Genomic DNA, 14,997 nt, shown 5'->3' on the forward strand with positions numbered 1-14,997 from the left:
AGACAGCATCCCCACCGGCTGTCCCTCCACAGCTGGCTTACAGACAGCTGACAACCCTGGAGCTGTTCTGAGACAAGAGCAACCTGTGAACTGCCCAGTGTCTACTTGTTTATTTACAAAATTACCTCTTAAAAATGCTTCCCCTGGTGGCGCAATGGTTAAAAGCCCGGTTGCTAACCAAAAGGTCGGCAGTTTGAATCCACCTTGGATTCCCTATGGGACAGTTCTACTCTGTCCTATAGGATCGTTATGAGTCGAAATCGACTCAACGGCAACAGGTTTTGGTTTAAACATTAAGACAAGGTTTGTTTCAAAATGCTCTTGTCTGGCGTAAGGCCTTTCTCCAGTCAACGAGACGGTCAGGGGGTTACAATGAAGCTCCTGTCTGGGCTCGGGGGCTCTGCGCTGAGGCTCTTGCCTCTCCCCCAGGCCCTGCTGAGCCCCAGGGCCTTCTGGGCAGCTGTGGAAGTTCCCTTTCCCCAGGCCCTGGGGCCCATCACCGCTCTCCAGGGTGGCACATCCTTCACACCGTCAGGCACAGGCCCCACAGTGCCGAGGCGGGGGCACTGTGCACAGGCGTTCTGGGCCTAGCAGAGGGTGGGTAGCAGCCCGGTCACTCGAGCAGACACACGGTCATCTCATTAGGTCTTCATCACAGCCGTGAAGGAGGCCTGTGGGATGAGATGGTGAGGCCCCACACGGCCAGGCAGGGTGGCCAGTTTCCCGAACCCAGGCCCATACATACCTCCTGAAGGAACTGGCCCAGGCTCTCCTGACTCTGGAGGGACCGCCTGTGAGAGAGTCCCATCAGCCCGGGCCCAGGGAGCCGCTCTGCCAGAAGGGCGGGCTGGGGACTTTCTGAGATGCAGGTGGCCCCGTCTCCCACACCAGGGCCCACCTGTCTATCCTGGTCGCTATGGTGACAGTGAAGGCCGCCTCTGTGTCAGGCAGGTAGGTAGAGGGCACAACCCTGTAGGTGCCCGCAGGCAGACGGCACAGCTGGCTCACCTCCAGGGCATGGCGGTGAGGCACACAGCTGGACAGTGGCTCCTGGCACAGCGGGGAGGGCTTGTCCTGGCTCTCACCGCCCCCTGGAACCTGGCACGGGGAGGGGCTCAGGTGGGGAGGCACACAACCCAGGGCTGACAGGTGCTCCATGACCCTGGGGGGTATAACGCTCCGCCTTCCCCAGCATCATAGCCCCTCCAGGGCTCTGGGGACTCACCAAACTCTGTGCCCCCACCACCTCTCTGAGCCACCCGCCTGGCAGGGCCCTGTTGGGACAGGCCTAGGGCGCAAGCTCAGTGAGTCCTGTCACTCTGAGACTGCACAGCCTGCCCGCCAAAGGGCGCAGGCTTTTTGCTCTCACAGAGAACCATCTGTCCTTCAGGGTCAGGGGTGGGGTCTGAGTCCCAGCTGATATGGCTCTGTGAGAGCAAAAATGACTATAGACAGTCGTATCGACAGGGGTGCGCACAAGGAGTACCTGAGCTGACCCCAAAAACCCCAATGAAATGGGGACTTCAAGTCGCTGCTGTCAAGTCGATTCTTTTGGCGACCCTACAGGACAGAGTAGAACTGCCCTAAACGGTTTCCAAGGAGCACCTGGTGGATTCGAATTGCTGATCTCTTAGCTAGCAGCCGTACCTCTTAAACACTATGACACCAGGATGCCCAAACTGGGGCCTTAAAAAAAATGGCTTTTCTCATGTGTATGACCTGCTGCCAGCCTAGGTGACATGCCCACACCACTGAGTCCAGCCTCTGCATGACCCCACGTCTGCCCGGATGATGTGGCCCTGAGACAGCCTCAGCCACTACCCAGACCAGGCCAGCAGCCCTGCCTGGACAATGTGGCCCTGAGACGGCCTCAGCTGCTACCCAGACCAGGCCAGCAGCCAGGAAGCAGAGGTCTTGCCTGGAAGACGTGGAAGCCGATGGGGTGACAGGTGCCGTCCTGGCAGTGCTGGCGCAGCGTGATGCGGACGCAGCGGGTGCCCCCACCCGTGGGCACGGAGAAGGGGAGGCAGGGGTTGCTGGGGTAGGAGGCGAAGTTCCTGCTGCCGCCCGCTGTCTGTCCGGCCCGCCAGCAGCCCTGCAGCAGCACTGTCTCCCACTCCCCCGCAGGGAGTGCGCCTCCAGGGGCCGGGCTCCTGGAAGCCAGCTTGATGGCACTACAGGGAGGGTGACAGGGCCAGGCTGAGGGCTGTGCAGGTGGCCTGCCTTCAGAATGGGCACGAGCAAAGGCAGGCTGAGCACACAGCCCAGGGACCCCAAGAGGCGCCCACCTGAGGGAGACCTTCCCAGAAGAGAAGACCCGGAGCAGGAAGTGGCCCGGCATGTCCTGCAGGAAGGTGCTGGGCACAGCCAGGTAGTAGCCTGGGGAGAGCTCACAGCGGAGATGGACCTCCCGGTCATACGCGTGGCATGGGGTGCCAGCTGCAGGGGGCGCAGACAGGACGCGGGGCAGGCTGACCCGCCGCTTCTCGACCTGGGGGGCACAAAATGGGAGATTCAGCCGGGGCGGGGGGCCTGCTCACACGCATGCCAGGGTCACGGTCTGTCGTAGAAGGGCGGAGCCCAGCCCTCCCTCCTCTCATGGCCAGCAAGGGCCCCACGAGGCTAGGCTCTCATCAACCTGCTGGCCAGTGGCTGTTGCAGGCACCAACCGACAAACCCTTGTGCTCAGGAAGAAAGCACGCACCCAGACAGGTGGCCCCCCATCGTAGCCCTGTCCGCACTCCATCCCCAGCCCCGACCCCTGCTGGGCCCTGACACCCGCTGGGCAGGGAGGCTGGCCAGGAGTTACCTTCCACATGTGCAGGCCCACAGCCTGGAGACCCTTGCCCGGGAGGCTGGCTGGGCCCTGAGCAGCACGGTGGTCCCCCGCCCGGACCGCCACACGCCCCCTGGGCCTCTGCAGGACGGCCAGGCACACCTCGCTTGGCTCCCAGACCCTCAGCCAGAACTTGGGGTTGGTGGGGAAGCTGCTGTTGTTCCGGCACCCTCCGGCCGACTGCCCTCTGACCCAGGCCCCGGACAGCGCCTGGGTATGGCCCAGCGCCTTTCCTGGTATGAACACAGCTCCTGTTAGGCTGGGGATGGGGCCTCAGAGCGGTCAGCCTCTGGGCTCATGGGAAGGGTCCTGAGTCACCTGAGTGGAGGCTCTGCAGATGGCCGTCCTCCGAGAGCGGGAAGCCGACAGTCAGCTCGTCAAACTCACGGACAAACTCCTCCTCCTCCACCCAGAACTCCCCTTCCTGCAGCTGCGATAAGAGCACCTCGGCTGCCGCTGCCTCGACCCGGCTCCACCCTTCACCCCTAGGAAGAGCCCTGTCTCAGCCAACCAGTCCTGGGGTACAGACAGTGCAGGGCAAGCAAGACAGCCAAGGAGGCGGCACAGGGTGCGTGTCCCCACAGGCCCGCCAGTGCCAGATCCAGGCTGCTCGGCCCCTCCCTCACCGCTGGGTGGTGCCTGCCCCTCCCTCACCGCTGGGTGGTGCCTGCCCCTCCCTCACCGCTGGGTGGTGCCCGCCCCCTCCCTCACTGCTGGGTGGTACCTGACCTCTCCTGCACTCTGGGCACCGCCCGGCCCCTCCCTCACTCGTGCCTAGCTCCTCCCTCACTCTGGGTACTGCCCGGCCCATCCCTCACAGCCGGGCGCCGCCTGGCCTTCCTGCACGCACCCCTCTCCCCAGCGCCCCCGCCAGCACGGCCGGCCCCAGGGATTGTGGACACGGAGCAGCAGGACATCCTCGCCAGCACACCCCCTGAGCTCCTGGAGGTCTGAGACGATGAAGGCGTGGAACTCCCCCAGCTCCTGGGCTCCTGTGTGAGGAACAGCAGGGTCACCGTGGGAAGGGCCCCAGAAGACCCCAGACTGAGCAGGATGTGCGGGTCTCCACCTGCTGCCATCCCCCCGACTGTGCTGTGCAGGCCCCCTGGCTTGTTCCCAGCCGCTGTAGGACCAAGTGCAGGAGTGTCCTCAGCAAGGACATAGTCCCTGGAGGGTATGGACCTGCCTGGGCCATCACTCAGGGCTGTGGTGTGAGGTGGGGCCTACCCACCCCGGGCCTCACCCTCCTGGTCTGCACCAAGGACAACCTGCTGTCATCACTGTCCCTGACTGGCCTGGATCTGCCGACACAGAGGACATGCCTCTGGGCAGAGCTGGTGGGGGTACTCAGGGAGCTGCGATCAGAGTCCAGCTGAGGACACCCCACTTGTCCAGAGCTTTGGGGCACAGAGCCGGCGGGGGGTACTCAGGGAGCTGCGACCGGAGTCCAGCCGAGGACGCCCCACTTGTCCAGAGCTTTGGGGCACAGAGCCAGCGGGGGCACTCAGGGAGCTGTGACCAGAGTCCAGCCGAGGACACCCCACTTCTCCAGAGCTTTGGGACACAGAGCCGGCGGGGGTACTCAGGGAGGTGCGACCAGAATCCAGCCGAGGACGCCCCACTTGTCCAGAGCTTTGGGGAGGCAAGCGAAGGCAGAGCACCTGTCTGGAGGAAAGAATGCAGCCTGCAGGGAAGGGAGGCATCCTGGGGGTCCTTCAGTGCTTTACTTAGGATGACGCTGCTGCCCACGTCCAGCTCCAGCTGACCTCTGGCACAGCCGCTTTGCCCGACGGCCTTTTCCAAAGCCTGCCTCACTCGGAGGGGCCCCCACCAGCCCCTCCAGAGACAGTGACATGCAGGCTGGCCCCTCGCTCTGGGAAAGGGAGGACTCTGAGGCTGGCTACCCGACTCCTGCTGCCCCCCATCTCCCAAATGTGCTCTTGAACGCTGTCCAGGGTCTGCCTGCAGGGAATCCAGAGCCAGACCCACGGCAACCCTCAGACACATGAGGCGGTGTGTGGTTGGTAACGTGGGTCAGTTTTTCCCATTATTAAGGTAGTCCTAACTGGAAAAAGCATGACGCAAACATGCCCCCTGCCATGTCATTTATAACCTCACAAAACCGCGAAGACCTTAAGTACCCAGTGTTCAGGGAAAGATTAACAGCACACGACAAAAATAACATAAACTACTCATGTTTATGAAAAAACACGAAAAAGTGTACTAAAAAGACAAATAAAACTATATTTGACTTTTTTCATTTCTCTTTTAACGTATCTTCTTTAATAGGCTTAACACATTGCTCTCAAGCTGATTCAGACTCATAGCAACTCTGCACAACAGAGTAGAACGACCCTAGAGGATTTCCAAGGAGTGGCTGGTGGTTTCCAACTGCCAACCTTTTGGTTAGCAGCCGAATGCTTAACAGCTGTGTCACCAGGTCTCCTTGATGAGCACACATATCCCTAAAATGACAACGTGAGTGCGACTGTGCCAGGCTGCCAGACACTCTGGGCAACTCCTTCCCAGACCATTCAGGCGACAGTCACCAGTACAGTCCTCACCTCATTCTGAAAGTCAGTGCTGGCTGGGGGGGCACATTTGTGTAGAACACAGTTCCCTCTTCCCACACAGTCCCAACGGGGCCACAATAGACCACCAGCATGTGATCTAGGGCCCTGAGAGGGAGCTGAGCTTATGTACTACACCACAGCCCCCACCAGCCCCTCACCTCCTCTGGGGCTGAGCACCAAGCAGCTCAGCGGGCACCACACTGCAGCCCCCGCCAGCCCTTCACCTGCTCCGGGGCTGAGCACCGAGCAGCTTGGCGGGCACCACACTGCAGCCCCCACCAGCCCCTCACCTGGTCTGGGGCTGAGCACCCAACAGCCCCAGCAGGCACCACACTGCAGCCCCCACTAGCCCCTCACCTGCTCTGGGGCTGAGCACCGAGCAGCTCGGCAGGCACTACACTGCAGCCCCCACCAGCCCCTCACCTGCTCTGGGGCTGAGCACCAAGCAGCTCAGTGGGCACCACACTGCAGCCCCCGCCAGCCCTTCACCTGCTCCGGGGCTGAGCACCCAACAGCCCCAGCAGGCACCACACTGCAGCCCCCACTAGCCCCTCACCTGCTCTGGGGCTGAGCACCGAGCAGCTCGGCAGGCACTACACTGCAGCCCCCACCAGCCCCTCACCTGCTCTGGGGCTGAGCACCGAGCAGCTCAGCAGGCACTGGTCCTTCAGGTGGAGCAGCTGCCGCAAGTTCCTGTGTCCCCAGCTGCCGGGCCTGTCCTGGGAGTCACTGGCCCTTGCTAAGTCCTTCAGGTTCCACCTTTCTGCCAGGCCGCCAGTCAGGTCCACTAGGGCATCTGCCACCTGCCCTGCCCACAGGTGCTCGTAGGACCCATGGACCCTGGGGCACAACCAATGGGTGAGCTTGGACGCCAGGCCCTCGTCTCCCAGTCTGACCGCTCCTCCAACCCTAACACCTGGTCTGCCTTCCCCTCGCCGCCTCATTTCGCCTTTGAAGGCAGAGTGCGCAGTGTTCAAAGTCCCCATGTCCCTGCTCACAGTCCTCCTGCTTCTTAGCGAGAGCATGGGGAGACCCTGAGAGCAAACCCCAAGTCCTGGAAAGCAGCCGGCGGGATGGAGGGACCATTCCACAGGCCCGGGGCCCGCGTCCCTCCTCACCTGTGCGAGAGGCCTGTCCTCATGTTCCAAACAAATACAGGCAAACATGTTCCTTGCTGGGGCTTATGGAAATCCAAAGGAAGAAATTACATGTCTTCTTTTTTCTGTCTCCCGTCCCCCCAGCCCAGGACGGGCTCTCAGGCCCTCAGACTGAATGGGCCTACATTGAGGGAGTGGAGATGCTCCGCAGCCGTCCCTCACGTACTTAGGGCAGACCTTCCCCAGCCCCAATCCTACCCTGCCCTCGGGCCCCACCTTGTACGTAGGGTAGAGGTCTCCAGCCTCCAATGCCACCCCCTTCCTTCGCTAACCTCCAGCCCTGGCCCCGCCCTGTACTTGGCTTAGACCTTCTCCAGCCCCCACCCCAGCCCCACCCTCACCCCGCCCCCAGCCCCGCCCCATACTTGGCGTAGACCTTCTCCAGCAGGGGCAGCCAGAACACGTCCTCGCTGTGGCAGCGGGAGAAGCACAGCCTCCCCGCGAGACAAGGCAGGCGGTCATCCACGGTCACCTCCACCCAGTGTCCAAACTGCCAGATACAGCAGGTGAAGCAGCCCCGGTACGCCGGGTCCGGCCAGCTGGGCTGTCCCGGGGGAATGACCTAGTGCACACAGAGCACAGGGAGCCATGAGAAACCGGTGGTGCCTCTGAGCCCTTCAACTGCAACGCACCCTGCTGTGGAGGCCACTGCTCAGGGGAAACTGAGTAACCGTGAGGAGTTAGCAGACACCTAACAAACGACCGTGGGCGGTACTGAGCCAGGCAGGAGGCTCCTAAGGCCACAAGCCGACCACTATACCCTCCTGCCTTGCACCAAGCCCAAATCAATGGCGACTTGTGCTGGCAGGAGTGACCCCATGCTGACAGACCTCCTCACTGGGATTGGGATTCTGGCCTAGTGCTCCTGATCTGCCCCAACCCCAGTGCCATCGAGTCTATTCTAACTCATAGCCGCCTACTACCCAGAAATGTGGTTTTAGCTCCCTCATTGTAAAAAGAGGTCAGTGGTCCCTAGCTCACAGGGCTGTGAGCCAAGAACCAGCATGGTGATGGGCTCACCATGGTGCTCTGAATGAGGCCACCGGCCAGTGGTGTCATTTGTCCACACCACATGGCCACGGTCCAAGCTAAGGCAACAAACTCTGCTGGGAGAAGCATGAGAAAGGCCTCTGTGCCTGGAGCATCTGTAGGGCATCACAAACAGCTTGCTTTAACAATCCTTTGTCAATTTATACTCAAAGCCTGTAAATCTCGACTAGCTGAAGCCCTGGTGGCGCAGTGGTTAAAGAGCTCGACTGCCAACTGAAAGGTCTGCAGTGTGAACCCACCAGCTGTCCCATGGGAGAAAGATCTAGCAGTCTGCTTCCGTAAAGATTACACCCTTGGAAACCCTATGCGGTAGTTCTACTCTGTCCTAAAGGGTCGCTAGGAGCTGGAACCAACTCAATGGCAATGGGCTCGGTTTTACTCCACACCAAGGGTCCCCAGCTGGCCCTCCTACTCTAGACTGGTGTGTTTGTGTTCTTAGTCAAATTCGCTGGTGCTGACCACATGAAGAACTCAGGGCTCAGAGGATGGCGGAGCAAGCAGGAAGCTCCCACAGACTCTCCCAAGCCAGGGTGGGGACACCCACTTCTGCAGGGAGGGAGAGCCTGAAGTCTGCCTCGGGGCCCTCCGTGACGTGACAGGGGATGCTCAGACTGTCAACTAACTCCTGTCAGCCACAGCCAAAGTCCCCAGACAGCCAGAAACCAGCTGTGGAAGCACTTTTCCTGGAGGGCGGACACGAGGAGCCCCTCACAGGCCTGCAAGGAGGCCCGCACCTGCTGCAGGAGGCGTGGGCTCTTCTGCAGGGCCGCACAGGCGCACAGGAACCAGCAGTCACCCAGCAGTCCCTGCCTCACCTGCCCCTCCCGGGGGCTGTCTGGGAACAGCCGGGGCGCAGCACAGATCTCCTGAAAGAAAAGATTGGCCAGAGTTAGATGGGGCCTTGGGCACAGCTTCCACACCAGAGACCCGAGACCTACGTGACAGGGCAGCTGGGGGAGCATTTCTGATAAGCTTTGCTGCCTTGAGGGCCAGGCCAGCGGAAGGGGCAGGCTTCCTGCAGCCATTGCCCTTGAGCCCCTCTTGACTTCAGACCCCCACCTAGCTTGGGTTCTGGGGTCCCGGTCTCCCTCCACCTTTTTCAGTTGGCTAAAACCCCAACTCTAGGTGAGTCTTGCTATCCACCTCCTCAAACAGCTAAAGATAAGCCTAGAAAACAGTTTCACTTTAAAATCTCGACAGCAAATCCCCAAGGGTCCTCAGCACTGCAGGAAATCTGCTGTTTTTCCAGAAGGCTGTCTCCCAGACCCCAGCCTGCTGTGCCTGCCCTCCCCCGCACTGATGGCCTCGCCTCAAGCTTCCTCAGAAGCTGCTGGCCCTGCCCTCCTGCACCCCAGCCTCGCTCCCTCCCACGACCCCCCATCTCACTCAGTCCACCCTCCTTCGGCAAAACCCCAGCAGCATGCAGACAAGATGAGAATCTCCATCTTTAAGACAATATCCTGCGATGTCCAGTTCCCCTCTAAGACACCCCATTTCTCAGCTTCCCACCCCTGATGATCCTCTTGAAAGGGCCGTTGTCCCTGCTTCCCCCTGCTGCCCCCCATTCGCTCTCACAGGCTCCTCCAACTTCCAGGCCAGTCATGCCCCCGACTGCTTTCATCAACATCACCTCCAGGTTGCTGGACATCTGTGTCCTCCTTTTCCCCAACACCCTGGGATTTCCTGGGCATCCTGACCCCACGTGATCCGGTGCCCTCCCGCCTGCTGCCTCTCGTGGTCACCTGTCAGGGTCAGCCCCAGCCTGTCCCCTCCTCTGCTGTGACCTCCCCCGAGGTGCTGCCACCCATGTACACGGAGTCCAAGGTGAGCGTCTCTCATCCTCACCTTCCTAAGCTCCAACTCTAACCCATTGCTCACCTGAGCAGGTAAGAGCAAACCCTTGTTTCCACAGCGGTGACCCCCGGCACAGCACATCCACCTGCTCAGGACGGGAATCCAGAAATCACACTTGATTCCTTTCTCCTCGCCTTCTACTTACAAAGGGTCACTAAGACCCGTCAGTATTTCTCACATCCGGCTACGCCAAAGCCTGATCCTGACTGTTGTCACACAATGTGGGCCACCTCCGTGCTTCTCCAGGACACTGCAATGGCTGCTTCCGTTCCTGCCTGATGCCTCAGTTTCCAGCCAACAGCTAGAGTGAGCCTCTTTAGACAAATTCCATTAAACCACTCCGTACTAATCAGTGGCTATCCAATCAGTCTGACTCGTGGTGACCCTGTATGTGTCAGAATAGAACTGTGCTCCTTAGGGTGTTCACTGGCTGACTTTTCAGAAGCAGATTGCCAGGCCTTTCTTCCAAGGCACCTCAGGAACTTGAACCATTTGTACTCAAAGTCCCCTGAGGACCCTCTAACGGCCCCCCATTGTGCCTAAAAACATTTCTTAATAAAATAAACTCCAAATCCCATAAGGCTCTTCAAGCTCTGGCCTTTGCCTCTTCTCGACCACCTCTCATGCCAAACAGGCCCTCTCACCATTGCCAAGGAAACCAGGCTGCCCTCAGAGCCATCTCAGTCACCACAGCCAAGGAGACCTGGCTCCCATCAAGGGCTGTGACCATCCGATGTCTCCATTGAGACTGCTGCCACTCAGGGCGGCAAGGGTGCTCCTGGGCGACCTTACACAGCAGGTAAACTGTTGCTGAAAGTGTCAATATAACCCTAGAACACGATATTCCTTTAAGTCGCCATCTTAAATGTCTACAAGAATGTCCCTGCACGAAGTCCAAAACAGGACCCACCACAGCCTTGCTTCCTAGGCTCAGTCTGGCCCTTGGAGAAAAGCCTGAGCGGACCCCACTGCCCCTCTGGCAAAGCGAACACTAGAAACAGAACGGCCTGTCTGCGGCCGAGACGGTCAGCCGACTCAGGGGCCCAGCCTGGCTGGCTGCTCTCCACGGCAGAGCAAGGACGCGCGGCTCAGTCTGTGGCTCCGTGAAAGGGCCTCTCGCTGCACCTTGACTCTCCTTCTAAACTGTTGTTGTTTGTTGCCATGGAGTGAACCCCAACTCATGGTGACCCCATGTGTGCAGGGTAGAGCTGTTTCATAGAGTTTTCAAGTCTGTGACCTTTCAGGGGCAGATCACCAGGCTCTTCTTCCGAGGCACCTCTGGGTGGACCCCAACTGCCAATCTTCTGGCTAGCAGTCGAGTGCTTAACTGTTTGCACCACCCAGGGACTCCTCCCTTCTAAACCAGAGTTCCCAAAGGCAGGGGCCGTGACCTCATCTCTTGTCCTTAAAGGTTAGGCTGGGGTCAGGCACGTCCTGAATGGGCTTGAGAAGGAGCTACAAAGGCGGGGCAGAGGGTCCCAGGAACCACATCTGCAGATACAGGCAGCCAGTCCTGCGTCTGTGGAGTTCGGAGTGGCTGCTGTGGCCCAGACCTGCTGATTGCCCACTCCGTGCCCCGCGACGGCGGAGCCAGACGGAGCCAGAGAGACACGCTTCCAGTACTTACAGATGAAGATCAAGCCCTCAGTACGGATTACACTTCAACATAAAGAAAACGACAATCCTCACCACTGGACCAACAAGTAACACCATGACGAACAGAAAAGACTGAGGTTGTCAAGGATTTCGTTTTACTTGGATCCAATCAACCCATGGAAGCAGCAGTCAAGAAATCCAAAAACACGTTGCATTGGGCAAATCTGCTGCAAGAGGCCTCTTTAAAGCGTCTAAGAGCAAGGCTGTCATTTCAAGGATTAAAATGCACCGGTTCAAGCCATGGTGTTTCCAATCGCCGTATGCACACGCAAAAGCCGCACAACGAATAAAGAAGATGGAACCAAAACTGACGCCTTCGAGTTGTGGTGCTGGTGAAGAGTGGGGAACACACCACCGACTGATGAAAGAAAGGACCAGGTCTGTCCCGTGAGAAGTGCCGCCGGGCCCTCCTGATAAGCGAGGATGGCGAGCCTGTGTCCCGCACACCTCGGACAGGTCATCAGGAGGGATCAGTCCCTGCAGGAGAACGTCACGCTTGGCATAGAAGGACTCAGCGGGAGAGAGGCAGACCCTCACCCACGCGGACCGACGACACAGCGGCTGCAGCAACGGCGCGGCATGACCGCCACGCGGAGCCCGGGCCGGGTGTCGGGGGGCCCGAGCCGGGTGTCGGGGGGCCCGGGCCGGGTGTCGGGGGGCACAGGCAGGGCGACGGTCCCTTCCCCGAGGGCCCCCTACGAGTCGGAACCGACCTCACCGCCCCTGACAACACGACGGCCCGCGCCCGCCGCGCCCACCTGGGGCCGCCGCCACGTGAAGTCCTCCCGGAACTGGGCCAGCGGCGTGGAGAAGTCGAAGAACAGAGAGGCGTCCGAGGCCGGGAAGGCGGCGTCCCGGAAGAGCTCGGGCGCCGGCGTCCCCGCCCGTCCGCCCGCATCTCCGGCGCCCCGGGCTCCCATCTGCACCCGCGCCCGCCGACCGCAGCCAAGCGGGCGCCCCAGGCCCGCGACTCGGGGGTCGCCGCCCCGGACGGAGCCCGGCCGGGCCCCGCCGCGCCCCCTGCCCCGCCCCCCCGCCGCGCCCTTCCGCTCGGAGGCACCTCGGGGCCGCCACTCGCCGCGGGAGCCCGCCGCTCCGTCGCCCGGGTAACGGCGGTGGCTGCAGCCAACCAGAGGTGCCGCTCCGCGTCACATGACACGTCAGCCCAATCGCACTCGGGCCCGCTAACCCCGCCCCGCGCGGTGGTCCCGCCCAGGGGGCGGGGCTCTTGAGCTCGCTCTCGCGAGGCGGCGCCATCGCCCCGTTGTTTCTCCTTCCGGGGTCTGGCGGGAGAAGGAACGGCCCCGAGTAAGGCTCCCACCTGGAAAACAGTCGGGCACCTTGTCCTGGGGATGACGCGACTCGAGCCGGTCGTCGGGACGCTGGGACTGGCGGGCTCTTGGAACTGCAAGGATCTCAGAGGCGGCCGAGGCCGGGCCGCGGACTACAGACCCAGCATGCAGCGCGGCCTCCCAGCATGCGTCTCTCCTTCCGGCGCCCGGGTGCGCGTGCGGACCCGCTCCCTGCGGCCTGAGCGACCCGGGTTCCGGCTGTTGGGCGGAGCGAGCCGGGAAGGGCAGCTCCGTGGCCGTCGCTGCCGTGGTTGTGTGCTGGGGACTTGGGGAGCGGTACGGCCGCCGGGAGGTGGAGGTGGTGCCGGGGACGGGGAGCGGTACGGCAGCCGGGAGGTGGCCCGGGAGGTGGTGCCGGGGAGCGGTACGGCAGCCGGGAGGTGGCGCCGGGGACGGGGAGTGATACGGCCGCCGGGAGGTGGTGCCGGGGACGGGGAGCGGTACGGAAGCCGGGAGGTGGCCCGGGAGGTGGTGCCGGGGACGGGGAGCGGTACGGAAGCCGGGAGGTGGCCCGGGAGGTGGTGCCGGGGACGGGGAGCGGTACGGAAGCCGGGAGGTGGCCTGGGAGGTAGTGCCGGGGACGGGGAGCGGTACGGCAGCCGGGAGGTGGCGCCGGGGACGGGGAGCGGTACGGCAGCCGGGAGGTGGCGCGGGGTACTGGTCGCCCGGCCGCTTGGGACTGGGTGCGCCGGATCCTCAACGAGCGCAGGGGCGAGGCGGGAGGGAGCACCCTGCTGAGCACCCCGTTCCCAGGTGGCCCTGCCTGTGTCCCTGGTGGCTGAGCGTGCGGGTGCAGCTCGTGGCCGCTCAGTGCTGCGGGGTGGCGCGGACAGTGATTGCAGGACGTAGCAAGGATTCCCCCTTACTGCGGGATCCTGTGTTTCCCCGTCCCCGCTGGAAGGAAGGCAGCCAGCCAGCCAGCGACTTAACTCTCCGCTGGCCTCTCCAAGCCTGCTCCCTTGTGGCAGGAGCATGCACAGATGGCCTGGGAGGGAGGGAGGGGTAGCTCTCCACCAACTCTTGGGGCCTTCTGAGATGTTTGCATCCCCAGGGTACTTTTACCCAGCCTTGAGAAAGGAAGGTCGGATCAAAGCCCTTCTTCTGCCACCAAGTGCTAAAGTCCCTCCTGCTGAAAGACGCTGGACCTGGAGGTCCTACCCTGACCTCTGCTTGCTCGGAGTGGCACCTGCAGCTCCTCCCTCTGAGAGGCAGGGCCCAGACGGGTGGCATCTGTGAATGGCATGACACTGCTGCCGTGACCCGACCAGCCCCAGCCTCCTGGTTTGGGAGCCCAGGGCCTCTCATCTCCTTGATGGGATTCCAGAAAAGGGGAGGACCGCATAGCTGGACACCTCTTCTCTGGGATGCAAGGACTTACCTCAGTAAAGCTCAGCACCCCCATGGGCCTTCAAGTCTGTCTCTCCCAGCAGGCTGTGGGCCCTGTGAGGGCAGCCCTGGCCTTTGTCTCTGGCCCCCTCCCAACCTCAGATGGGTTCCAGGGCAGGCCTCTGGGACACCTGCTCTGTTGGTGACAGGGAGGGTCCATCTTGCCACTCTTGACAGATTGGCAGGAAGGCCACGCTGGCTTGAGTCTAAGCCACATCCTCCAACCTGACCTACAAATAAAACTGGCTCTGTGATTCCTGTTTATTCTATTCTTTCTAAACGGAGAGTGTCAGTTATGGTTTACAGCAAATAGCCCTGCTGTTGGACACTTGCAAGGAGGACCCCTCGGGTGTGGGAATGCTCTGCCAGTGCCACCAGCGGGACTCCGTCTCAGAGCTGGGGTGCTTGCATCCACTCCTATCCCAGGGGAGCCCCTTGGGCCTGGTTGGGGATTGGGGCCAGCTGTCCAGGGGCTGCCCAGAGCCTGGGGCCTCGTTTTCTCCTCATTCAACCCACGGAGGCTGAGGGTCTGTCTTTCTCCACCAGATGGGAAAGCCAAACTGAGTGACAGTACAGCAATGACCACAGAAAACTGGCCTGGTCCTGGCCAGGGTGCCCAGGGGTGAGAGTCAGGTCATTGCTCTTAGAAGGGGATGCAAAGCACACGTTCAGGACAGGCCCCGCAGGCCATCACTGAGACCAGGATTTGGCCAAAGTCACAGAACAAGAAAGTAACAAGCAGCCCCATCTGGTCTGACCTGGGTAAAAATCCAGGGGAGGCCAGGCCCGGCCCCAAGAAGTCTGCTAGGAGCTGGGGGAGGGCCCTGACAAGCCCTGTGGTGGGGGACAACAAAGGCCTGCTGCTGGTCTTCATACACCCACGGGCTGCTGGGACAGCACAGGGACTCTGTTCTCAGAGGCCCTGGAGCAGCTGCACTGCAGGGAAGATGTTCAGCCCCATTCAATATTTCCCTGCCGTCACCAGGGCCCTGTGCATCAGAGGGCCTCCACAAACATGTCCCCCACCCTGGCTGTGACCACCTGTCATCCCAAGTCCCCTACCCGCCAGCCCCACCCCTAGGGTCCTGTGTGGATGCAGAGGACGTAAGTCAGGACACGCAGGGGCAGGGAGG

General features: G+C 61.4%; 1 protein-coding gene and 1 long non-coding RNA gene across 10 annotated transcripts; both read right to left on the bottom strand.

The window, feature by feature from the left end:
• Window positions 1-91: 91 nt before the first annotated feature.
• On the bottom strand, window positions 92-12,104 carry CAPN10 (calpain 10). 9 transcript variants are annotated; one of them, XM_064286403.1, is made up of 14 exons: window positions 11,885-12,104; window positions 11,439-11,603; window positions 8,432-8,482; window positions 6,943-7,128; window positions 6,528-6,589; window positions 6,032-6,249; window positions 3,687-3,828; window positions 3,155-3,321; window positions 2,810-3,069; window positions 2,289-2,491; window positions 1,919-2,174; window positions 899-1,098; window positions 746-791; window positions 92-671 (listed from the first exon to the last, which is right to left on the bottom strand). In XM_064286403.1, the coding sequence occupies exons 1-14, from the start codon at window positions 12,044-12,046 to the stop codon at window positions 642-644; spliced, it is 2,148 nt and encodes a 715-aa protein (XP_064142473.1). In that variant the 5' UTR covers window positions 12,047-12,104; the 3' UTR covers window positions 92-641. The 9 variants fall into 9 exon arrangements, with proteins under 9 accessions (XP_064142473.1, XP_064142471.1, XP_064142477.1 ...); XM_064286401.1 differs by having other exon boundaries at window positions 8,351-8,482; XM_064286407.1 differs by lacking the exon at window positions 11,439-11,603.
• LOC135231505 (uncharacterized) lies at window positions 5,089-6,025 on the bottom strand. Its single transcript, XR_010322197.1, has 2 exons — window positions 5,767-6,025; window positions 5,089-5,301 (listed from the first exon to the last, which is right to left on the bottom strand). It is a non-coding gene; the product is annotated as an uncharacterized LOC135231505 (long non-coding RNA).
• Window positions 12,105-14,997: the final 2,893 nt, after the last annotated feature.

Source organism: Loxodonta africana, chromosome 6, assembly GCF_030014295.1.
Source record: "Loxodonta africana isolate mLoxAfr1 chromosome 6, mLoxAfr1.hap2, whole genome shotgun sequence".
NCBI lineage: Eukaryota > Metazoa > Chordata > Mammalia > Proboscidea > Elephantidae > Loxodonta > Loxodonta africana.

Excerpts from the sequence above, each read along its gene's own strand:
- CAPN10 (XM_064286401.1), bottom strand. The coding sequence starts at position 12,046 with ATGGGAGCCCGGGGCGCCGGAGATGCGGGCGGACGGGCGGGGACGCCG. Across the intron at positions 8,483-11,438 it reads CAGCACCACAACTCGAAGGC|GAGATCTGTGCTGCGCCCCG; the intron begins GTCAGTTTTGGT and ends CTTTTCTTTCAG. Across the intron at positions 1,099-1,918 it reads TCGGCTTCCACGTCTTCCAG|GTTCCAGGGGGCGGTGAGAG; the intron begins GCAAGACCTCTG and ends TCCCCGTGCCAG.